The sequence below is a fragment of the Spermophilus citellus genome (genome assembly GCF_964194105.1).
Source record: "Spermophilus citellus genome assembly, chromosome: 2".
NCBI classification, from domain to species: domain Eukaryota; kingdom Metazoa; phylum Chordata; class Mammalia; order Rodentia; family Sciuridae; genus Spermophilus; species Spermophilus citellus.
The window spans coordinates 167,669,228-167,694,588 of record NC_138183.1 but is presented as its reverse complement, the minus strand read 5'-3'; the positions used below and the strand labels follow the sequence as shown (position 1 = coordinate 167,694,588).

Genomic DNA, 25,361 nt, shown 5'->3' with positions numbered 1-25,361 from the left:
GTACAGAGGAATGTTTGTTCCTGAAGTTAAGCACTGATTTTAGATGTTTGTGTGTTGAGATTTCCAGTGACTACGTTACAAATTTCACTGCTTAAAAAAGCTGAAGAGATTTTCAATTTTTTTTTTAGTAAAATACATTGGGTTATAGACCTAGTCCCAAAGTTTTAATTACAGCAATCATTTATTCCTTTCAAGTTTTTTTTTCCAAATTAAAGGTAAGTGAAAAAATTACAAAATTAATGTTTTAAAATGGACTTTTATTAAAGATCGGTGCCTGTTAATAGTATCTATTTTTAACTGGAACCTCTTTGCGGCTTTAAGCCCGGACAGCCACTCCGCCGGGTGCGAGTTAAGTGCCTGTCCACGTTCTCTCCCGATTTCTTTCGGCCTGGGTCAGTTCATTTGTTCATGCGCGCTCAGAGTCTGTCCTGACCGCTGGCCGGGAAGGGGCCAGGCAGGGTGGGAGGACTTCCTGCGGCCAAAGGCGGCCGAGCCGTCAGCAGAGATCTGGGGGGTCCGAACTCAAAGTTTCTCAAGGAGCCTTACACAGGTCCCTGCTCGGGGAAGCGCTGGGGGAAGACTGGATGGAGGACGAACTGATCACGTGAGGCCGGGAGAGGAGTGGGAGGCCGGGAGTCTGGAGGAATGTAGTAACTTGCAGGGAAAGTTTTCCTCCGAGGCCGGCAGCAGATTCGGCGCGGGCGGGCGCGCAGAGGAAGGAAGAGCCGGGAGGAGGCGGAGCCCGCCAGCGGCTCGGGCGGGCGGTTCTCTCAACTTTAGTTTTGGCGTCTGAGGCGAGTTTCTGTCTCAGTCGGGCGCAGCCGCCGCCGGGAAAAAGAAAGGGAGGAAGGAAGGAACAAGAAAAGGAAATAAAAGAGAAAGGGGGAGGGGAAAGGCAACTGGCTGTCCGGCTTCAGTCAAGGGAGTTGAAGGGAAAAAGTTCTCAGGCGCCGCAGGTCCGAGTTTCTCGCAGCCCCTCCCGAGGCGCAGCCGCCAGACCAGTGGAGCCGGGGCGCAGGGCGGGGGCGGAGGCGCCGGGGCGGGGGATGCGGGGCCGCGGCGCAGCCCCCCGGTCCTGAGAGCGAGGATAGCGCCGCTCCCGCCGCCCAGCGCCGCCCTCGCCGATTCTCGCGTCTCGGCCCGTCGAGCCGGGGCGTCCGGGCGGAGCCCTCGCCGCCTGGCCAGGGGGTGCGCGTCGCGGGAGGCCGAAGCCATGGATCCCGGGCAGCAGCCGCAGCCCCAGCAGGCCCCCCAGGGCCAAGGGCAGCCGCCCGCACAGCCCCCCCAGGGGCAGGGCCCGACGCCCGGGCCTGGACAGCCGGCACCCCCGGCGTCCCAGGCTGCGCCGCAGGCCCCCCCAGCCGGGCACCAGATCGTACACGTCCGGGGGGACTCGGAGACCGACCTGGAGGCACTTTTCAACGCCGTCATGAACCCCAAGACGGCCAACGTGCCCCAGACCGTGCCCATGAGGCTCCGGAAACTGCCTGACTCCTTCTTCAAGCCGCCGGAGCCCAAATCTCACTCCCGACAGGTAACCTCGTCGCCCTTCTCCCTCCTTCCCGGGCGGGCGGGCCCCAGGCTGGGGGGGGGGGCGCTCGGGAGCCGCGGCCTCAAGCTCGGGCCTGGGGAGGGGGTTCCGGAGCTCCAGCGGGGGATGGGGGGGTGTCTCGTGGTGAAGTGGAGAAACTGGAGGCTCCCAGCCACGGTTGCCGGCCACTCCTCCCAGAGTCCCAAGCCGAGATTTGTTTTTCCCTTTGGAGTTTCTGTGGTTGCAGCCCCCCCCCCTCGGGGGGGCGTGCTTTCCCCCTTCTTCCTTTCTTTCTTCCCGGGGATCCCGGGAGGTTGGCGGGAGTGGAGGGGGATGTGGGGGAGGAAGGAAGGGGGTGGGGAGAGTCGGGCCCCGGCCGCGGTGGGCTTGCACAATGCGCGCGCCTCCGCGCGCTCTGCACCTTCTCTCCCGCCGGGGCCGGGCCGGGGAGGGGGGAGGGGGACCTCTGGCATTTGTGTGTGGGTGAGTTGCCAGCGGCGGCGGAGTTTGTGAAGTTGAGCCCTGGGCCCCCTTTTCCTTCGGGGCCTCTCGGTCCACTTCAGTCTCCTGGGGAGTCAAATAATTGTTCTCTTGTTTTCCAGTGTTGATTAGGGGTGGGGGTTGAACCGGTCCATTTAGTTTCTTGCTCCTTCTCTCCCTCCCCTCCGCCTCCAGCTCCCGAAAGCATTTATTTCCCTCGCGGCCCAGGCGCTTTCAAAATACAGGATTCGGGCTTCCCCTGCCCAGACTTTCCTGGAAGTTGTTTTTGGAGTTTTTTTTTTTCCTCCTCTTTTAAATCCCTGCGTTTCCCTTATGCGTTGGAACTCGGGCAGGCTCGCCCTTATCAAACTTTTTAAGTTCACGTGTTAGTTTTCCTAATTGTAGACTATTATTTACAGTCTGCCGAAATGCTTTTTAAATTAGCCACATCTGTACGTTGCGCAGGAACTGAGTTGCGCATTACAATACGGAGGTTTTAACACAAGCCTTTGATAATACACTGCAGGTTGACTCATAGTCCGAGTCCTGCCTAGTTCAACTGTGATTAAAAGTTAATGTTTGGGAAGCGATGACTAATTCTAGGATCGCCATTGCTTTTTAATTCCTATTGAGGATATGAACATGGCTGCTTTTCTACACACACATCGTTCGATTATTTTGCCAACTTGATTCAACATTGAAATGAAACGATTAAAATTCCGATAGGCCCTAGTAGACTTATTCAGTGTAGGATTTTCTTTCTTTCTTTTTTAAAGAACTCGCTTCAGGCTAAACTAGCAAGGAACTTTGCCCAAGAGTTAATTGGTTTTCCAAGTTAGCCCACTCGGGCTGTAACTTGAGTGGAAAGAAGAGGTACCGCCCCCACTCCTATTCCCCTCCTTTTTGCAGGCCTGTTGTATTTTCTGTTGCAGACCAAGGGATTTTTGGAATAGAGAAAAGCTCACTAAACCTGATGACAAAAACTTGGGTTAAGGAGGAGGAAGGAAAAATTATTTAGTTGCTTGCCTAAACAATTTGTTAGATGCAGACTTGGATAGGTTTTTTTCCATACCCCTGGAAGAGGGTTTCTGGACTCATTATGGGTAAATGTATATTGGCATGCACACTATAGACAACGCAGTGAAGTTGTTAGTTACATAATAGCCGTTGAAAATATACACAGGAGATTTAACTACTCGTTTTGTGGCGTCTGTAACCCAAAAAAAGAAATGCAACTGAAACATGAAAAGTGTACTTGCACTTACAATACACGGTGTCACAAGAATTTATATGCAGAAATTTGCAGATACATGTTATTCATAATTCCCTGTAGTTTGTTTAATTTTTTAAAAAACTTAAGTGTTGTGCATCTGAAAAATTATTTCTGCTAATGATTTCCTCATTAAAATTTAATCTGGCTGGGCACGGTGGCGAATACCTGTAATCCCAGCGGCTTCGGAGGCTGAGGCAGGAAGATTGCTAGTTCAAAGCCTACCTCACCAAGCAAGTTAGTGAAACCTTGTCTGTAAAGAAAACACAAAATAGGGCTGGGGATGTGGCTCAGTGGTTAAGTGCCCCTGAGTTCAATCTCTGGTACCCCCAACCCCCCCAAAAAATTTTTGATGGGAAAGTCAGAAACATATATGACTTTGCCTTAAGGTGTAAATGCGTGCTTGATTCCTTCTGGTTTTCTTTTCCTTGCCTATATGAATCTTGGAAATCCTAAGTTTTTGATGACCAAGCCCTAATTCTATTTTTTTTTTAAGAGAGAGGAAAGGGGGGGGGGGGAGAGAGAGAGAGAGAGAGAGAGAGAGAGAGAGAGAGAGAGAGAGAGAATTTATTTATTTATTTATTTTTTAGTTCTCGGCGGACACAACATCTTTGTTGGTATGTGGTGCTGCGGATCGAACCCGGGCCGCACGCATGCCAGGCGAGCGCTCTACCGCTTGAGCCACATCCCCAGCCCCAAGCCTTAATTCTAATAAAGAAATTTAAAAAATATACAATATATGCTATGAATCTGGGTTGCAAATATTGTCCACAAATTAGGAACTATAAATTCTCATATCTTCATTTTCCTATTACAGAAGAAGACTATTTTACAAAAGAGAAAACAGATTCACAGAGGTTATGATATTTGTTCAGGGTCACATTATCCCACTTGGACTTGGAATTCACATCTTTGGGATTTTGAGTGCAGAATTTTCCTGCTGTTGCATAGTTGTAAATATGCATGTACATTCTTAGATTTGCTAGGTACAAAGAGGGGTTTTTTTTATTCCATTCATTTTTGGACAGTTCTGAATCTTCTGAACTCATATAATGTTTGATGACTGATTTGTTCATCAATAAATCAGCATTTGCTCATAGTGAAAAGTATGAACTTGTTCACAGTGATTTGTTTTTTTTCTAGACCTAGGAAGAAACAGTAACTTTAAAGCCTAGTGAAAGAATACTTAGTAGTTCTTTGGGTTGTGCTTATACCTGGAATATTTTAGAACTTGGAAAAGCAGTGCTCTGCTGAGCACTGAGCTACACCTCCAGTCTTTGCCTTGTCCTTTTAGAAATTAGGTTTTAAAATTTAGTATTTACTATCTAGGAATCTTTCATTCTGTACTAGTTGTCTCTATAAGATGTAGAAGCCATGTTTTATTTGTAGCAGGTAAAAATTCATTTAGATGAACTGCTCATCCATAAAATTATGTTTATAGAGCATATTAAAATTGCATCATTTAAGTGTTTTAAGAGAAGATCTCAACTGTATTGCCCAGGCTAATTCCTGGGCTTAAGTGATTGATCATCTCATTTCTGCCTTTAGTAGTAGCTAGACCTACAGGCATGGACCACCACAGCTGGTTTAAAGTTACATAATTTTATAGTATTTATTTGAACATCTGTGTTTCTTAGTGTTAGATATTAAATGTTGAAATTTGCCTTTGTTATTTAGATATTTGGTTGCAATAAAATTCTATCTAGGAAATTTGAAATTTTTTTTTTCTAAATTTTTTTTTTTTTTTAAATTTTCATTTTAATATTCCTAATAGGCCAGTACTGATGCAGGCACTGCAGGAGCCCTGACTCCACAGCATGTTCGAGCTCATTCCTCTCCAGCTTCCCTGCAGCTAGGAGCAGTTTCTCCTGGGACACTGACCCCCTCTGGAGTAGTCTCTGGCCCAGCAGCTACACCTACAGCTCAACATCTTCGGCAGTCTTCTTTTGAGATACCTGATGATGTACCTCTGCCAGCAGGCTGGGAGATGGCCAAGACATCTTCTGGTCAGAGATACTTCTTAAAGTAAGTGAAAATAATAATAATAAAAGCACGTATTAGAAAACATACTAAAGAGTCAAGATACCGAATATTATTTTTAATATTTTACTTAATATTTATGTCAAGCTCAATGTCTTCTATAATTTTTTCTTTCTAGTTTGGTATGAAATACCAAATCCTGTATACCTTCTTTAGCATGGTTAATATTATCGAATGCTTGCTTGATTCTTGGTTCAGAGCCTTTTTACAGTCTCTTTTGGCAGTTTGGATAGTCTCATTTTGAGTTTTTGCCAAACATGTTAATTAGTCTAGCAGAAAATAATTCTGAGAGTTAAAAGACTGTCATAGTCATATGAAATGTGTATGGTATTATTTATATAATTGTTCTATTTTTATTCTTTGGTTCTGGGGATTGAACCTAGAGCCTTGCAAATGTCAAACACACACTACTACTTAGCTGTACCCCAAGCTATCTATATTTTTATAAAATATGTTATTGTTAGAGAAGAATTATAAGTAGGACTTTTGGAGGAGTCTATTTGTACAGTATTTTCAACTATCTTATGACAAACATTTTAGCTGTAGTTTGATGTGATTTACCAGTTTTTCCCCAAAATGTGAAGAGGAATATACATTTTTAGGTTTGATATACACTCAGTGGCAAGCTTCTTTCAAGGTCATCAAAACAGAACCTCTCCTGGGAAAACAAGGCCACCTATTTGTTTTTATCAGTCTTTCTGTCTTTAATGAAATGGCAAAATTACATTAGGCTGAAAAGACCTAAGTAGAATTTCATCCTCTCTAATTTTGAAATTATTGGTAAAACTTTAATTTTGTCTGGTTTGTTTGGATCTAGTGTACACATAGTATTGTCTAAAACTAGTTGTTTTGAGGCTGAAATTACTCTTTAAAAATTCTTTTTAAATAATGAGATTGAGATAATAAAGTGAAAATTCATGTTTTGATTCAGATTTATCTTGATAGTCTACTCCCAGCAAATGTAAGATGTATTTATTAGATCAAATAATGCAGTTAATGATATTCTTTTAATGTGTGTCTTAAAATGTGTTTTATATTGACTCTTTTGTGGTAGGTTGCTACTTTGCATTGTAAAATATAGAGTTTTATGACAGGCTTTTTAATAGCAGCAGAGGAAAAGGTTTGATTTTGAAAAGTTTCTACCAATATTTTTATTTCTTTTCCTGCAACTTTTTCTTCTTTTTAAAAATTGGTTTTCTGGTATCCTGGTTTCTATTTCAAACGGTTAGGTTTCAACCAGAAAAATAAAGGGCCTGAGACTGGAAAGTACACACAAGTCTGGCAAACTCATCTGCATGAGCAAGATCATTTGTTCTCAAGCAGACATCCAAAGTAAATGATTGAAAGAGCTGCTAGCTGAGAGGGATGTGTCTTGAAGGAGAGACAGTGGAAACAAACCAGGTTGTTAGGAAGAAAAAGAAAAAGCTGTACTTTTTGAACCTCTCCCTGCTGGGTCACATGTTGACCTGGGGAGATTTTTAAACAGCCTGATAGCCTGTTTGCCTTCTTTCTTTGATGCTGTGTTTGAAAGTATAAGGTTAAAAGAGCAACATTTACATTCTTTGTCTTTTTCATCTTACCATAATTGTAGGCGACATCTGCCTATATTTTTATTATTTTGAATGGTCTTTTTTTTTTTTAGCTGAAATAGACTCTAGATATTTGTTTTTAAAATTTTCCAATAGGTCTTCCTTTGAAAAGAAATGTTTCTCTTAAAGATATTAATATGTAGATGAAATAATTAAGGGTGTACACATTTTCCCTGCTCATCTCATTTCATCCCTTCCCAGCCGGCCTTAAAGAAGGTAAACCAGGCCAAAGTCAGAGTTACGCTCTTTGAGGAATGGTTGCAAGATTGGGGAAAGCTTCCTCCAGAAAGAAAAAACTGGCAAGTGGAGAGGTTAGACAAAATGTTCTTTCCATATTTTTGAGAGAGACTCATGCGAAAGTAAGATTCGGCTTATTATAATATGAGAAGGTTTGATTCTGTAAAACTTTCTTGTATCACTTTTCAGAAATAGAATGCTTTTCCCTGAGAAGTAAATCTTGGTCAGTAAAAGCAGGTGAGATGAATTAGTTGATACCTTTTGGGATTGTATATAAAGAGGGCCTCTAAGCATTGTATGTGGAAGACAGATTGTGGGCTTATAAAATTTCATATTTTGGGGGCTGGGGATATAGCTCAGTTGGTAGAGTGCTTGCCTCACATACACAAGGCCCTGGGTTCAATCCCCAGCACCATAAAAAAGAAAAGAAAAAAAATTCATAGTTTTCAAAGTTACCTGCCCTATGAAAATATGCAGTTTGAAGAAATGTTAAGATTAGCTTATCTTCTCAAGTTGTTATTTTTGTGTATACTAAACAGCTAAATGGAATTAATATCCTCCCTGAATAAAAGATGATGATAACCTAAACTTCAAATTCATTTTTGTCTTAGTTTTAATGTCTTAGATCAGAATCTCATACTGGGTATATGGTGAATGCCTGTAATACCAGCTACCCCGGAGGCTGAGGCAGGAGGATTGAAAGTTTGAGGCAACCTGGGCAATTTAATGAGACCCTGTCCCTCAAAATAAAATAGAAAAAGGGGCTAGGGATGCAATTCTGGAGAGCACTTACTTGCTTTGCATGTGTAAGGCCCCAGATTCAGTCCCCAGGACTACCAACCAAAAAAAAAAAAGTACTTTTTGCAATGTTTCTTATGTGTTTTGTGTCTGAAGATTATTGTTAGCAGCTGGAGGTAGACTAAAGTTTTAAACTTGTTGTATGCTTATATTTGAACAGTGAAAATTTTATCTTACTATACATTATTTTAAATATTTGATGGAGCTTTTAAGTTACAAAGTATAGCATTTATTGAGATTTATGCTCGGCAGGTAAATGGCCCAAACATGCAAGGTGATGTAATTTGAGAGAACACTTAGAAATGTTGACTTTGGAAACACTAATTATTAGCTTTGACTGTAGATAAATGTATTTTTAAGTCATTTGGCCAACACTCTATTTTGAAGGCAGTATACTGAAGAATTACAGCCATCATTAGTATTTTTAAGCCCTCCCTGGGTCAGTGAGACCTTCTGGAGAAGACTTGACCCTTGTCTTGGCAAGTGATATAATGGAAATATGGTACTAGGACAGTTATCAACCATAACGTTTTCAAGCTCTGAGAAGATTATGATATATGTGAAAAAGACTAGTCATTATATACTACATATAATACTTTTTCTACTGAACTTCCTGTTTGAAACTAATTTCTTCAACATAGTACCTTGAGATTTATTTTAAAAGAATTAATTCTCCTAGAATGGCAATATGTAAATCAATGGAAGTGTAACTGATGTGATACAGCAATCTGTATACGGGGTAAAAATGGGAGTTCATAACCCACTTGAATCAAACTGTGAAATATGATATATTAAGAACTATGTAATGTTTTGAACGACCAACAATAAAAAAAAAAAAGAATTAATTCTCTTTACAACTCAGTTACTGCCTTCTTCAGCTGTCCTTATAGTTTTCCTACAGGAAATAGTTTTTCAAGTAGTTGGTCAACAACTTCCTATTTCTTTATAAGCTGCTGAATAACTTCCTGAATTGGTATTCTATAATATCTTTGGTTACTAGGAGTGTTTTTACCTCTCAGATTTATTTTATTGACTCTTAATACCTTGTTAACCATTACCACATACAGTGAACTTTTTGTACATACTGTACTGTTATAATTCAATTTAAAGAAAGTGATCCAGTGATTTAACAAGCTTGTATACTTGCATTGTTTTAATATTGCTGTTCTAATAATTTTTAAAAGATAGTTTTATTTCATTTTTATTTATCATTTTCTGAACAGTGGTGTTATTGTTTTTACTTCTTGAAGATTCAAGATTTCTTGTGGTTGGGATTCACTTAAAAGTTATACTGAGTGGGGCTGGGGATGTGGCTCAGTGGTAGAGTGCTCGCCTAGTGTGCATGAGGTACTGGGTTTGATCTTCACCACATCAATATAAAATAAAGATATGTGTCCATCTAGGGGCTGGGGTTGTGGCTCGTGTGAGGCACTGGGTTCGATCCTCAGCACCACATAAATATAAAATAAAGATACTGTATCCATCTAAAACTAAAAAATAAATATATATTTTTTAAAAATTATACTGAGTATCTTTGTGTGTGTGTGTGTGTGTATAGTTGTTGTTGTTGATGATGAACCTTTTTTGGGGGGATACTGGGGATTGAACTTAGGGGCACTGAACCATTGAGTCACACCCCTAGCCCTATTTTGTATTTTATTTAGAGACAGGTCACTGAGTTGGTTAGCACCTCGCTTTTGCTGAGGCTGGCTTTTGCTGAGGCTGGCTTTGAATCTCAACTTCCCAAGCCACTGGGATTACAGGTGTGCGCCACCACGCCCTGCTTATTCTTATTTTTGTGTGGCTCTAAGAACCCAGTGCCTCACACATGCTAGGCAAACACTCTACCACTGAGCCACAATTCTGGCTTGGATATTCTGAGTATCTTGATCTATAGTTTAAAAGGGTATTTTTTTCAGAGTTGTTTTTTTTTTTCTTTGACACTGTGCAGGATATAATTTAGGCACATACCATCATTAAATAAAACTTGCCTGGAGGATCCAATTGATGCTACAACTATTTTAGAAACAAATGTTCTACTGCCCTAATTAAAGCTTCCATGATCACCATTGTTTCAGTTAAAGGAAGCAAACTGCTTTTTTGTTATAATTTGATCATACCTTCTCTTCTCAAATATTTGCCCAATGGAAAATCATAAACACATATGGTGCATACTATCAGAATAAAGATTAAATTATTTTTAAAAAGGAACAGTTTCATAAAGAATATAAGACTATGCTGTTTGTTTTAACTGTAGCTAATATAATTCAAATGACTTTCATTTAAAAATGAAAAGCTCTTAACTTTGCCTTTAAACATCAGTTAAGCTACATACACATATCACAACAAAACACAACAAAAGCATTTCAAATTGCAATCAAAGTATTTCCCTGTCTGAGGGGAGGGTCAGTCTCTGCCTGTTTGTCTTGCTATTGAAACTGAGTGGAGAGAGATGATGAAAGTATGCCTTAGCTCTCAGAAAAAAAAGTGCTTGCTTATGCTCAGTGGGTGGGCATCCCTGGGAAGAATGGCCCCCACTGGCACATTGATTTAGGGAGAAAAACTCAGGAGGAAATGTATTCACCAGTGGCAGAAGAAAAACAGTTGGAAGATAGTGGATGTGACGGAGTAAATAGAACATAAAGATTAACTGATTTCCTGGGGAAAATAGTACTTCTGAGGTGATCTAAAAAAAAAAAAATTTAATTAAGAAACCAGATATTTAATACCACAACCTATTGTTGCAAGATGGTAGGCTAATTTTCTTTGAAATATAACATTCAAAACTACCCCCAAGCCTCTTATTAACCACTTTTAAAATAATTAAAAACTAGATAGTATTTGAGTAAATTAAAAAAAAAAATTCCAGAAAACTTTTTGATTCCCTGAGATCAGTTCTTCAATAATATAAAGAAATATATTTTTCTTTATAGTTGGGAAAAAAATGTAAATTAGCAACCTAACATAGTAATGAGGTCATGATTCTGAATTGCCTTTTACCTTAATGCTTTTGGGGAGAAGTGAACTCTAAACTTATATAACCTTTTAGTTATCAGAATGTATGTTGGAATTTAGATTTAGAAAAAAAAAAAAAGAACAAAATGAAGTCATTTTAGAAATCAGCTAAGATTTAAAATTATTCAAAATTAATTTATTCTCTATTGTAATAGCATAATTTAGTCATTAATTATGGCTTGAAAGTTTAATGACTTGAGTAGCATTGTATGAAGGGAACTCTTAAAAAACTGTGGTTGTATAGCTGTGGTTACTAAGTGATAAAGTTCTTACAAAAAAAGCTTTTGATTCTAGGATTAATCAGAACTTTAAGCCATGAAAGGGACATTGCTGTTTTTATGAAGAAGAATTGCTTCATGATTCTGGTTGCTCAAGTACCATAGCACCAAAATTCCCAGGAATAAGTAATGCCACTCGGGAAGCACTTTATTTATGTAGGGCTTGACCCCTCCTAAAAGAAAACAAAGAAGTTGGTATTAATTACAACAGTCCTTCTTTCCCCCCTTCATATTCAAGATGAGGAAAAGTAGTAAATAGTTTAATTTTTATTTGGCTCTTAGCATGAGAAGGATAATACTCTATATTAAATGACAAGTTATTATTTTTCATAAAATGTTGCAAATTAATAAAATAATGGAAATGGAAGTGTTGATTAAAATACCAGGTTTTGCTGGGCCTTTGTGTAGACCTTCAATCCTAGCTACTCAGATGGCTAAAGCAGAAGGATCACAAGTTGGAGGATAGCCTGGACAATTTGTAGATCCTGTCTCAAAAGGGGTGAAGGTATAGCTCAGTGGTGGAGTACTTGCTTAGCACTGCATTCAATTCCCAGAACCAGACATATAAAAACCTCAAAACCAAAAAAAAAAAAAAAAAAAAAAAAAAAAAAAGCCAGGTTCTCAAATCAAATATTTTCAGTGCTTTATTTGTGTTTAATGCTTTTATCACTTCGTCTTATGTGCTTCTCTTTCTCTTTGTGGAATAATTTTAGTAAACTTACTAAATTATTCTTCAACTGAGTCCTGATTTAGTGGGGATAGGTGAGGGGACATTTTATTAAAAGCTCATTCCTACTCCTCCTCATAATTGTTTATTTAACTTGAGGAGGATTGAACCCATTGCCTCATGGGTGCTAGGCGAGCACTCTACCACTGAGTCATAACCTCAGCCCGAGGAGGGTTATTTGTTTGTTAACCAGGGGCTTTATTTGGCCAACAAATATATTTAGAGAGATGTGATTTTTGATAAATGCATGAAAACTTACTACAGAATATTTATTAGGGGTTTAGAGTAAAGATAACCTTTTTTGGAGTGCTAGTATATGCTTTGACAAAATCAAATATAGATTAGAAAGTTGTTTGAACTCATATATCCCAATTTACTTATAATATGGAATAGGTTCTTGGGAAGTAAGCCCTCCAATCTAGGAGATGTGAGCTATTTATTTATTTTTAATATATTTTTTTTAGTTGTTGATGGACCTTTAATTAATTAATTTATTTATTTATACGTGGTACTGAGAATCAAACCTATTACCTCATGAATGCTAGGCGAATGCTATACCACTGAGCCACAACCCCAGCCCAGATGTGGATTATTATTTTGTATAAGACATGAATGTGGGGTTCTTTTGTTTTTTATTTATAAAACTATCCTTCTTCACTTTCCTTCTTCATTAATCTGATTTTGTGGATTTTTTTTATTAGTTGCTCAAGACAATACAATGATCTTGACATATCATACATTTGATTCAAATGGGGTATGAATTCTCATTTTTTTGGTGTGGATTTTTTTTTAAATAAAAGCTTGTTTTTTTATTATAGAAGTATCACTTTCATTAGAGTATTAGAAAATTCTAGAAAGGAGAAAGGAGAAGAAGCAGCTGGATCCTACCAATGAAGAGTGTGGAAATACTTGCTTCATCATTTCATTTACAAACATATACTTTGAAATTTAATTTTAAGGGAGTAATGTATATTGATGTAGAAAATTCCTTGATATTATGAGGGTTTTTGTTTATCGTTTTATCCGGTACTGGCCATTGGCCTAGAGCCTATACCTATGCTAGGCAAGCACTGTATCACTGAGCTACATTCTCAAATCAATACCGTTAAGACTTTTATTTAATTTTTTTTTTTTTTTTTTTTTTTTTTGGTATATGGATTGAACCCAGGGAAGCTTTACCACTAAGCCACTTCATCAATCCTTTTTATTTTGAAACAGGATCTTGCTGAGTTGCTGAGGCTCTCACTAAGTTGCTGAGGTTCTCACACTTGCAGACTTCCTGCCTCAGCCACCCAAATTACTAGGATTATAGACATGTGCCACCATGCCTGGCTATATAAGATTTTTAAAGACAACAGTGATCTCTTTTTAATCTTTGGCTTTCAGTCTCCAGAAGCAAATACTTTTCCAGTCCTTTCAGATTTCCCCCTCCTTGATACTTTTTAAAATTCCATGCTTTTTATAAAATTATTAATATTTTCTATATGCTTATTCATTATTTCTTTATTTTCTTCATCCCTTACAATTCTCATTTCCTTAATCTTCCCAGTAGAATTACTAGAATTTGGGAGGGGGTTATTTTTGTGTTTTTATGATGATTTAGGTTTTTCCTCCACCTGAGCTGTATATATGCTATGATTTTCTTGAATACTTTTATATTTTCTTGGAATTATTAATTGCATTTTTATTTGCATATCTGTAGCTTTTTTTGCCTCCCCGCTATCCTCCCCATTTACCTAAGAATCCTTAGTGTTTTTTGCTCTGGGTTACCTAGATTTGTTGCTTCAGAGTTGTCCCATTAGGATGTCCTTTGGCGCTCATCCTGAGAATTCCTGCATCACTTTTCTTGGTTGGAGACTCTGTTTTTCTCTTTCTGGATTTGTTCACACTTAGAATTTGTTTGTCCCGGGCTGGGGATGTGGCTCAAGTGGTAGTGGGCTCGCCTGACATGCGTGTGGCCCGGGTTTGATCCTCAGCATCATATACAAACAAAAGATGTTGTGTCCGTCGAAAACTAAAAAATAATATTAAAAAATTCTCTCCCTCTCTCTTAAAAAAAAAAAAAAGATAGCATTGTTTAAAAAAAAAAACAAAAGAATTGTCCCTCAGAAATTTGCTGAGACTGATACAGGTTATGTTTCCAAAGTCATGTAGTTTGGATAGGCTCCAAATGATGTAAGAAGATTTTTTGGGAGGTTAACTGTGTTGAGTTCTTTTGTGTCTAAAAATATCTTTATTATCTTTATTTGTTAACTTTTGATGGGCAGTTTGGTTATAGAGTTCAAAGTTACTTATCCCTGGAATTTTGAAGGATATGTTCCCTTCTTTCCAATTTTTTATTGAGCAGTTAAACCCAGTTTGCTTTCCTTGGGGATTGTATTCATTTTTGGGGTTCTGAAAATTCGTCTGCCATGGTATGGACCTTTAAAATTCATTGTAAAGAATGCATGGTGTGGAAATTTGGTTTTCAGTGTGTATGATGCTCCTTAAAGTTTTGTAGTGTAGTTTCCCTAAATGTCCTTTAGTCTTAAAACATTTATAAGTTCCTAGATAATTTCTTTTAGTCTGTTTTATCTGTTCTCTTTTTCTGTAATTCCTGCTTGTCAAAATAATTCTGATATTCTTTTTTTTTTAATATTTATTTATTTTTTTAGTTATCAGCAGACACAACATCTTTGGTATGTGGTGCTGAGGATTGAACCCAGGCCGCACACATGCCAGACGAGCGTGCTACCGCTTGAGCCGCATCCCCAGCCTAATTCTGATATTCTTATCCCTACCCCACCCCCACCGCAATATTCCTTCACTTAGCTTTTTGCCCTGCTTTCTGGGAGATCTCTTCAACTTTGACTTTTTAATGTTTTATTTTATTTTATTTTTTCAAAAAGCTATTTATCGTTCTTAATTTTCAGTGGTTTCTTTTTTGAGCTCATTGTTCATTTGTTAGTTTTAATAATATACTGTTCTTATTTGATCCATGTAGTATCTCTCTGGGGATATTATATAGGGAGTTTCTTTTTAGATTTTCTTCTTTGGGCTTCACTGGTGAGTAATATAATATGGGACCAAGCCCTGAAGTTGTTGGGAGCTCTAAAAATTAGCATCTTAGTTATTTCTTCTTATATTTGCCAGTTTCTCTATATAAAAATCTACCAGTCTCTGAGAGGATATCAGGGACTGTGGGTGTGCCAGGTGACTGTATCTAGAACCTCCTGGTCCATTTGTCTGACACACGTACATCCCATATCTTGCTTGAGCTGGGCAGTTGTATATAAGCTGAATGGATCCCATTTATCAGGTTGACTACATAAAGTTGCCAGTTTAATAAACCATTCTGTGGTTATGTAAGCATTTTTAGAGTGCTAGAATTTCAGGAAGACTGGGTTTAGGTTAAAATAAGTTCAAGTAATCTCTTTTCTTTTTAGGTAAAAATCTGTTATATATGGAAAACTACTAGTGGAAAAAAAAGAAAGCAAACCTTTGAAAACCTGCATAAAATCTTTAGTGAACAAAACCAGACCAGAGCACTAAATAGCAATTGCTTGAGAGGGTTAAACATCCCCTCCCCCAAAAGTGGATATTTCTAAGTTCTAAAATGTATTAAAATATTGAATAATGTAGGGAAGAAAGGAATAGAATCTATACATTTTAGTTAAACACGTAGAACAAGGAAATGTGTTAAAAGTAGTAGTAGTTTAAGGTTAGAAATGAGCTAAATAAATGGAGATTTCTCAGACCCTGCCTGGAAATAATACTCACAGTTTAAATTTACCAAGCTCTCCTGGATAACTCTTTTAAGATTAAAAAACAAACTAGTGAAGAGTTATCCAAATACAGATGTTTCTGTTTTTCTTTTACACATGTTCAGACTGATACAGGTTATGTTTCCAAAGTCATGTAGTTTGGATAGGCTCCAAATGATGTAATAGGATCACTTTTAACCCCTTCTAGCTGGAGGGTGTGTGGACTTTCCTGTTAGGACTGGTTACAGATCTCTTATGAGTGAGAAAATAATCATTATTTCTTCACATCGATATCTAAATATCATTGTCATCTATATTTTAGGACAAAGCATGCCCTTTGTTTACCTGTCGATAGACAGGTAAGTTTTCAGTTAGTGCCTATGATACTACAGACAAGAATTTGTGCAGCTTGGGCTTGAGATGTAGCTCGGTGGTAGAGTAGTGCATGCCTAGTATGTTTGAGGCCTTGGGTTTGATCATCTCTAGCAATCCAAAAGAAAAAATAAAAACAAAAAATACACACAGCAATCCTGGTGACTCAAGTTCGAGGCTAGGCTCAGCAATCTAAAAGTCTGTCTCAAAAAGGACTGGAAATATAACTCAAAGGTATAGTACTTCTGGGTTCAATCCTCAGTGTATGTGTATATATATATATATATGTGTGTGTGTGTGTGTGTGTGTGTACACTGCTGACTAGGTGCAGTGATGCATACCTATAATCTCAGCTACTTGGAAGGCTGAGATGGTAGGATATAAAAGTTTGAAGCTAGCGTTGGCAACTTAGTGAGGTCCATCTTAAAGTACCACTGAGATGGAGCGCAGTGGTAGGGCCCTTGCCTGGCATGTGTGAGGCCTTGGATTTAATCCCTAGAACTGAGAGAGAGACAGACAGACAGACACACACACACACACACCCCACGATACTTTCTTCTTGATATAAATTAACAGTAGTTCTACCAAGTTACAAGTCACGTGCACAGTGTCTGACTACTTTAAAATTAAATAAAAATAAAATTATTTTAATCCCAGCAGCTCCCGAGGCTGAGGCAGGAGGATTGCAAGTTCAAAGCCAGCCTTAGCAAAAGCGAGGTGCTCAGCAACTCAGTGAGACCCTGTCTCTAAATAAAATATAAAATAGGACTGGATATGTGGCTCAGTGGCCAAATGCCCATGAGTTCAATCTCGGATAACACCCACCCCGGCCAATTATTTTAAATTGACACATGAGAAATGCATATATTTGGGGTTACAGTGTGATAATTTAATACATGTATACGGTGTGTGTTGATTGAATCAGGATAATTAACATTTCTGTCAGAAATGTGAAGACACAGTACAAAGGTGAAGTAATGAGGCAATAACAATGAGACCTATGCAAAGAGGTATTACTCATATCAGGCTTATAGGAGTTGACATTTTCAATTCAAGGAATGTGGGGATAGACAAGGTAGAGAGTTGAAGACAGAGCTGCAGACAGGTTTTCTGGTAAAAACCAAAGGGCTTGCTCTGATGAGGTACTGTGTCATAAGAGAATTCTTTTGTATTTTAAGAGATTGGGGCTTGATATACTGTCCAGGATGGCTCAGAATTCCTGGGCTCAAGCTGTCTTCCTGCCTCAACCTACCAAGTAGCTAGGACTGTACTCAAATGCTACCATGCCCAACTGAGAGTCCTCTCTGATGTTGTTGATTATGGTTAACTCTGCTCTGACTTTGGCATTTTTTCATTTTTTTTCAACAGTTCTTTTGTTATCAAAATACTTAAGGGGAAAACCCCACTAAATTACCTCATTTTATTCACATGTTGAAACAAATTGTATAAAAATGAGAAACATGGATTACAGAACATTGTCAAATATAATTGTATCCTGTACACATTTTTAAAATTTATTTAAATTTAGTTTTTTTAGTACTGGCAATTGAACCTAAGCATGCTCTACACTGAGCTATATGCCAGACCTTTATTTTTTTAATTTTTATTATTATTTTTTAAGTAGTAGTTGGGCACAATACCTTTATCTCACTTATTTATTTTTACGTGGTGCTGAGGATCGAACCCAGGGTCATGCATGTGAGAGGTGAGTGCTCTACCACCGAGCCACAATCCTAGCTCTATGCCAGACCTTTTTCTTTTTTCTTTTTACTAGTTTGCCCAAGCTGGCCTCAAACTTGGGACCCTCCTACTTCAGCCTCCTGAAAAGCTAGGATTATAGTTGTATGCCACTGTAACTGACTCCTAGTATTTTAAATTTATTAATACAGTTTTAATTTATAATAAAACTGTGGAACACATAGCAGTCAGAATTCTTTTTCTAAACTCTTTAGGTCAGCTATTCAAAAGGGCCAGCTATTTAGATAGTATATTAAGGGTCTCTAACTTTTTTCTTGGCATTGACTTACTAGGGAAACCTTTTACTTTTTCACTTGGAGGTACCAGACTAGCAACTTACTGCCATACTTATATATTACTGCTCCTGATTTAACAAGGTAATAAACAGCGTATACATTATGTGTAAATGTGTGGTGTGAGAATTCAGTTTTTTACACTACAGTATTTCTTTGTATATTACCTAACGGTACATACTATGTGCTGATATGGTATGCTCCTTTTATTTATTTTATGAAAAACTTGAGATATATGGGGAGAAGAACGTATAAAACATACTTAACATGTTTAAGATGCAAATACTTACATAAGCACTGTCTAAGTTAATAAGAGTACTGCTAATTTTTTAGAAACCTTCTATGCTGCTCTTTCCATTCAGAGAGGTAAACACTGTTTTGACTTTTACTTTACTTTTTTAAAAAATGTTTTTTAGCTGTAGATGTACACAATACCTTTGTTTTATTTATTTTTTATTTTTATTTGGTGCTGAGAATTGAACCCAGTGCCTTACATTTGCCAAGCAATTGCTCTACCACTGAGCCACAACCCTAACCCCTTGTTTTACTTTTTAATTTACTCTCTACATCTACATCCCTTTCAGTTAGCTGCTATTGAATAATAAACTACCCTAAAACAAATTATCTTATAATTAAAACAAATTATATCTTATAATTTTGTGAATCAGAAATTCATTCAAGACACAACAGAGTGATTCTTTTTTATCTTGTACTAATGGAGGTCATGTAACTACTGGACTATGTCATTCCCAGGGTTTGGGCTTGGGTGTAGATGGAAGGCCAACTTTGCTGGGTCTATTGACATGAATTCCTTCATGTGGCCTTTCTAGTGTTCCAGTCTCAAGGTGGTTGTGTTTCTTAAATGGCAACTGAAAATTCCTGGAGAGGAGACAAACATGCTCAGGCCAAAGTTTCAAGCTTCTTGTACATCCCATTCTGGTTGGTTAGGCCAGTTGGTCAATAAAGCAAGTCAAAGGAATTAGACTTGTTTTTTCTTTTCTTTTTCTTTTCCAGTGCTAAAGATAGACTTCATTCATTAAGAATTGGTGGTGGTTATTAATTTGCCTCAGTCCTTAAATCAGTTTTCCCAATTTTTAACTTTATATAAATAAAATACTGCAAATATTTTTATAATGTGCTGCTTTTTTGTGTGGCTGAGGGAACTGGGATAGTACTGGGGATTGAACCCAGGGCCTCCTGATGCTTGGCAAGTATTCTACCACTGAGCTACTCACCCAGTCTATTTTGTTTTGAAACAAGATTTTGCTTAATTGCCTAGGCTTGCCTCCAATTTTGCAATCCTATCTACAAATGGTAGAACTCCATTTTTTTTTTCTCAAATAGAGATCTAATTTGTGATTGTCCTGCCTCAGCCTTCCAAGTAGCTGGGATTACAAGCATGCACCTATAATATGCAGCTTTTTATCAACTTTGTGAGACTCATGAATGTTGGTATAGATTTTTTCATAGCTGTATGGCCATTTTATATGATTAGACCAGTATTAACACATTCTGTTGTTGAGGAACATTGGGTTAAGTAACTGATATTTGATGAACATTCATATTCTTATGTAAAGGATTTTTTGCTTATATGTAAAATAGGTTTTCTAGGTTGTATGTAAAGAATTGAATTGCCATATGTTATAGGTTAAACGTATCTTCAAATTACAAATATTCCTGTGCTTGGGCAGGGATGTAGCTCAATGAAAGTACACTTCTCTATCATACATGAGGCCCTGGGCTCTATGCCCAGCCTTGCAAAAAGAGAAAGAAGAAATGAATTCCAATGCTTAGTACCTTTGCTAGTTTTCTGTGTTTTATTGGTATCCCATTGTACATTTTTTTTTTTTTTTTTTTTTGGTACTAGGGAATGAACCCAGGGGCACTTAACCCCTAGCTGTTTTTTTTATAATTTATTTTGAAACTCTCACGAAGTTGCTTAGGGCATTACTAAATTGCTGAGGCTGGCTTTGAACTTGGGATCCTTCTGCCTCAGCCTCCCCAGCCACTGGGTTTACAGATGAGCACCACTGTACTCAGCCCATTGTGGTTTTAACATCACTTGGATCATCATCAGTGAATCAGAGTATATTTCATATACTTTTTTGGCCTTTGGCTGTTCTCTTTTCTAAATTTTGTATTTATCTGCTTTTTCTGCATAATTTGTGCTTATTTTCTAATCTTACCATGTCACTAGAACATGAATCTTTTCTCTATATTCAGAACATTTCATATATAGGTTTGTTTAATGCTCTTGGAAGTGATGTTTATGAATAATATGAGGAAAGCGGCGCGGGTTAATTTTTCTCAAAAGCCCACTCCTTTCCTCTAGGAGGGATTCCACCTCTGTCCATAATAGCTGCATATCTCTCTTACTCTATCCTGTTTGTTGTTGTTTTTTTCCCTAGCCCTGTGCAAGTATCCTTGTCTTAATTACTAGAGCATTAGAATAGTGGAGAAAGCCCTTTTATCTTGTCCTATCTTGACTATTGTCTGTCATATTCAAATGAATTTTAGAATTGATCTATCAAGTTCCACAAAGGACCTCCTGAAATTTTCATGTTGCCATGAATCAATGGAAAAACTTGAAGAATTAGCATCTTTATACGAGTAATCTTCCAATCTGTGAGGATGGTATGAACACCTCCTTCCTTTTTCCCCCTTACATTACAGTAACCTAAAGGTCTAGAACTAACAGACTAGATTTGGAAACTCAGTTTGTTTCTTATTGACTTAGGACTTTAGGCAAATCACATAAACTCTATAAACGAGTTTTCTTACATATAAAATTAAAGTGGTGATACCTACCAAGCAGAATTGTAAATTCTTTGCATAGAAACTGCTGAATAATAATAATCTCCCAATGAATACAAATTAATACCTTGATTCTATACCACAATTTTTCCCATGAAGTTTGTGAAATGTTCATTTTTAAACTGGATGTTCAGTTTGTTTTGTTTTTGTTTTTGGTACTAGGGATTGAGCCCAGAGGTACTTTACCTTGAGCTACATCCTCAGTTTTTTTTTTTTTTTTTTTTAAAGGCAGGGTCTCACTAAGTTCCTGAGGCTGATATCAAACTTGTGATCCTCCTACCTTAGCCTCCTGAACCGCTGGGATTATAGGCATGTGCCACTGTGCCCAGCTGGATGCTCAGTTATTTTATTATCATTTTTTGATGTTAAAAAAGTTAAGCTTATAACAGATTCATCATACTGTATATGGTTAGAATTAAGATGATGGGTATATGAATGTGTACTGTAAAATTCTTCTGATCTTACTGTATGTTTGAAATGTCTGTAAAAAAATTTTTTTTGAGGAAAATAATAGGAAAAATATACAGTGTTTAAAAGAATTTGCTTCATCTCTTTCCTCCCTTGTGAGGTCACAATAAGGACAAGTTAAATTTTACTTTTTTTAGATGACTTTTTTGAAATACAAGCACACATATATTTATTTTTTTGCCATTTTTGGGATTGAATCTAGGGCCTTACACATACTAAGCAAGCCCTGTATCACTGAGCTACATCCCCCACCACACATGTATTCTTGTGGGCTGCTGCTATATTTCTAAATATTTTACAAATTATCATAGTCATTGAGCTTTTTTGTTTTTGATTTAGAGTCATGGAGTTTCTTAACCTTATCTTCTTAAAGTGTTTGTAACCCATCTCATAATTATCTTTAGATTTTTGGAGAGGTGAAAGGGTTCACCAAGTTCTTTCCTTAATGTATTAAGTATTATGCAGTAAATTAGTTACTTAAAACAATGATTCTGCCTTTTGAATTGGGCTCAACTGTACATTTTTTCTACTACTGTTACTTGAGGTCAGTCATATAGCTATATTTAGCAGCTGCATTGGGATTGGAAGGTCTGAGAAAATCTTTTTCAAATGTCTGGATGTTGGTGCTGGCTCTTGGTTAAGCCTTTGTTTTCACATGGTCTCATGGGTCTACTGGTTTCAATCCCCAGTACCATCCCAGTTCCCCTACCCACACGAAAAAGCTGTAGCACATTATATCTGTTACAGGTTTCCTTACATGTTGGTGGGAGCATTCTCAAAGGGTGATAGAGGAAAGTTTAAGGCCTCTGAAGGTCACTATATAGTGTCTCTCCTATATTCTGTTGGTCAAAGCAAATGAGTTAGGCCAATTTCAAGGGGCTGGGGAATGACTCAGCCTGTTGAATTAAGGAACTGTGAAAGATTGTGACCATGTTTTTTAATTGACTGCACTTGGATTAAAAGTTTTATTAAATAATGGTAACAGTAGAGAAATTATCTGGGCTCTAAAAACATCATAGTAGAACGTGGCATCAATGGAAAACAGTTTATACTGTTAAAAATTTCATTTCTTGTGAGTTTGATAGGTGTTTCCTTTTGAGGTGCCATCAGATCAGTTAGATTATTTTAGGCTATTCATTAGATTGGACAGAATATATTCATAGACTTTTGGCTAACGTTCATTGTGTTCATGAACATGAATCCTAATTGACACTTAATTGTAATTACCTATAAAACTTGACTCTGGTATTACCAAAAAAAAAAAAAAAAAAAGGCCCCCCAGACTGTCTCATGTTACTTATCTTTAGATAAATTTAGGCATGAACTCAAATGAAAAACAGCAAAAATGAAACCTGGATTCCTAGTACCTGTGTTATTTAATTGCTTTGAATTACCAGTTCAAATAAGTTGAAAAATTGCTTATTGTTATTACTGATAGATTAGTCTTTATTAATTTACTGTTCATTGAATTTTTTTGTCATTTTGTAGACTGGTAAATTATTTGAATTATCAAGTTATAGATTTGTATTAAAACAATGTAGGAAGTGAATACTTACAGTGACTTTAGAATGATTACTTAGTTATGTTGTTCCTGCTTCTCCGAAGTACTTTCTGTGATCACACCACACTTGTCCAAGTTTCCAGGTTTCTTATAATGAACCCTTATCTTCCTTCACTGGAAGATAATGAAGACATGCTCATTTAATTTTCAAACTAAGCGTATAAATCTATAAAAATGATAGTTTTTTTCCTCTTCATGAATTTGAATCATAAAATCATTCAATTTTTAATTCAATAATTAAAAGACCGATTTTATCCACTGTAATTTTTTGTTACCTAGAAGTTGAATTTAAACAGTGAATCAGATTTTAACAGTATGATTCATACTCCCCAAATGAGTAATGAGTAACATGATTAGTGGGATATCCCTAGTTGTTCTCTTGACTTAAAAAAAAAAAACGTAGTTTGGTGACTCCTCCATTTTTGGTAGTGGAGTTGTATTGGATCTATGAAGAGGCTTTGTAAGAAAAAAGAGCAGCTATTTATGGAGCATTTCCTCAGGCCTGCAATTTGAAGCCATTATAGCAAAGTTGCTGAGCAAGTCAGTGATTGCAGGCTAGCAGTCATTGAGGCCCCTACCCTGTAGCCTGTGTGGCGTGAGAGTTTAGAACTACTGCTTTGCAAAGTTTGCCCTCTTCAAGGTTTTTTTTTGGTTGTTGTTTGTTTGTTTTGTTTTTTAACTTATTTTTTGAAGAGCAAGAGCATCCTAAACCCACTTTGTTAATAGCTAGAGTAAGCGATTATAGGATAGGAGTTAAATTTGGGGTTTTAAGGAAGTCTTTCAGTATCCAAGAATACAGAGATGCCTCTATCCCCTATTCCCTTTTAGTTACTTAAAATTAGTTCATCTTGTCAAATGTAGACCTGTCTACCAATTTTGCTTAAGCTCATAGAAACAGATATTGGACTGTCTATCAAAGGAATTACATCCCTTAGACTTAAAGTTTGTTTTTAGGGAGGAGTTTGTTTAATTTTAGGTAACTCTGTTGCCTACCTATGAAACTTCATTTCTTTGTAGGTTGTTTGTTTTTGTTTCTTAAAATAGTGTACAAAATGAAATCAAATTGGTTTCATTTGTCTTGTCATCAAGGGATAAAATTGGCATATGATATTTGCACATAATAAACTGAAAGTCATCAATCTTGAGTCCGCTCAGAATAAAATTAGTAATGGTTTTATCTTAAACAGGACACTTTTAACCTGTGAATTTTACAACTTATCTGTGGTATCAAACTATTAAAACATAATAAGCTTTTCTATTAAAAAATTTGGGTGTTGTTTCATGGTATTCTCTAGCTCTGTTTAAAAAACAAAATATTTTTCCATTGTTCTGGATTCAGTTTCAGGAGAAATATAAATAACTACTAGAAAGTTTATTTAGCAACAGCTGTAATTTTAATTTCAAGAAAGCATCAGATAAAATCAGGAATTATATAAGATTGAAATTTGCTTTTAATTGACATTCTTTGAAAGTGTTGACATTTGATTAACTATAATAATCTACACAATATTAGAAAATGATGTTTTAGTCCTGTGGGCATTATCTAATAAGAGATGAGTATTTCCTTACTGTGATTATTTAATTTTAACCACCCCACTCCAAAAACAAACAAAAAACATAATAGCAAGATTAAAATGAAGAGAAGAGTATCATTATTGCATGTCCCCCAAATTATCCCCTTTTAAAAATGGCACCCTAGATTGCATGAAATATGTGCATGAAATATGTTTTTTTAACCATGGTAGTTATAATTGGGAGAAATTTCCTAGTTCTCTGTCTTAAACAGAAACATTCTAAATCTCAATTTAGGTAAAGAGTGCCTTTTTAGTACTGCTCTTTGGACTTTCTGCCTCACTTTTGCTCCACCACCTTTTTTTTCCCTTTCCCTCTCATTTGAATTTTAGCTGCCTGTTTATCTCCACTAGATACTGCAGGACTCGTTCATTGGGTTCACATTGTGTCTCAAGCACTTAGCACAGTATCTGGAATATAATAGATGTTTAATAATGTTGCTTTCTGACTGAGAGGACTGGTTTCCTCATCTGTAAAGTTAGTGGATTGGAATATATGATTTATAAGAATTTTTCTGCTCTGAAATGCTGTGAAAGTCAATGAAAAATTTTCCTGTAAATTACCAGTTGTCTATATAAATATCAAAATAAGTGTTTTTGCTGTGATAATATTGTATTTACAGTGCTTTTCATTTAGAATAAAGTAATACTGTTTAATATATAAATTTATCCTTTAACAACAACAACAAAACAAAACAAAAAACCCGAGTAATGTTGGCAAATGGAGTTGTTGTTATAGAAGAGGAGTTTTTCTTGTTCTAATTTAACTTGTGGAGGAAAATGAGAAGTGAAAGCTCTTAAAATAGACATTGCAAGGTCTTGGTAGAAATTAATATG

The 25,361-nt window shown here is 37.2% G+C and overlaps 1 protein-coding gene across 6 annotated transcripts in view; it reads left to right on the top strand.

Moving 5' to 3' along the window:
- Positions 1-258: 258 nt before the first annotated feature.
- The window catches only part of YAP1 (Yes1 associated transcriptional regulator), a 116,056-nt gene continuing 90,953 nt past the window's right edge, over positions 259-25,361 (top strand). For 3 of the 6 annotated variants that reach the window (XM_081261246.1, XM_081261245.1, XM_081261247.1), the window contains exons 1-2: positions 259-1,534; positions 5,056-5,306. In XM_081261246.1, the coding sequence (XP_081117372.1) occupies positions 1,214-1,534; positions 5,056-5,306 (572 nt within the window). In that variant the 5' untranslated portion in view covers positions 259-1,213. The remainder of the gene's footprint in view (positions 1,535-5,055; positions 5,307-25,361) is intronic. The other 3 variants (XM_081261250.1, XM_081261249.1, XM_081261248.1) reach the window with 1 other exon arrangement.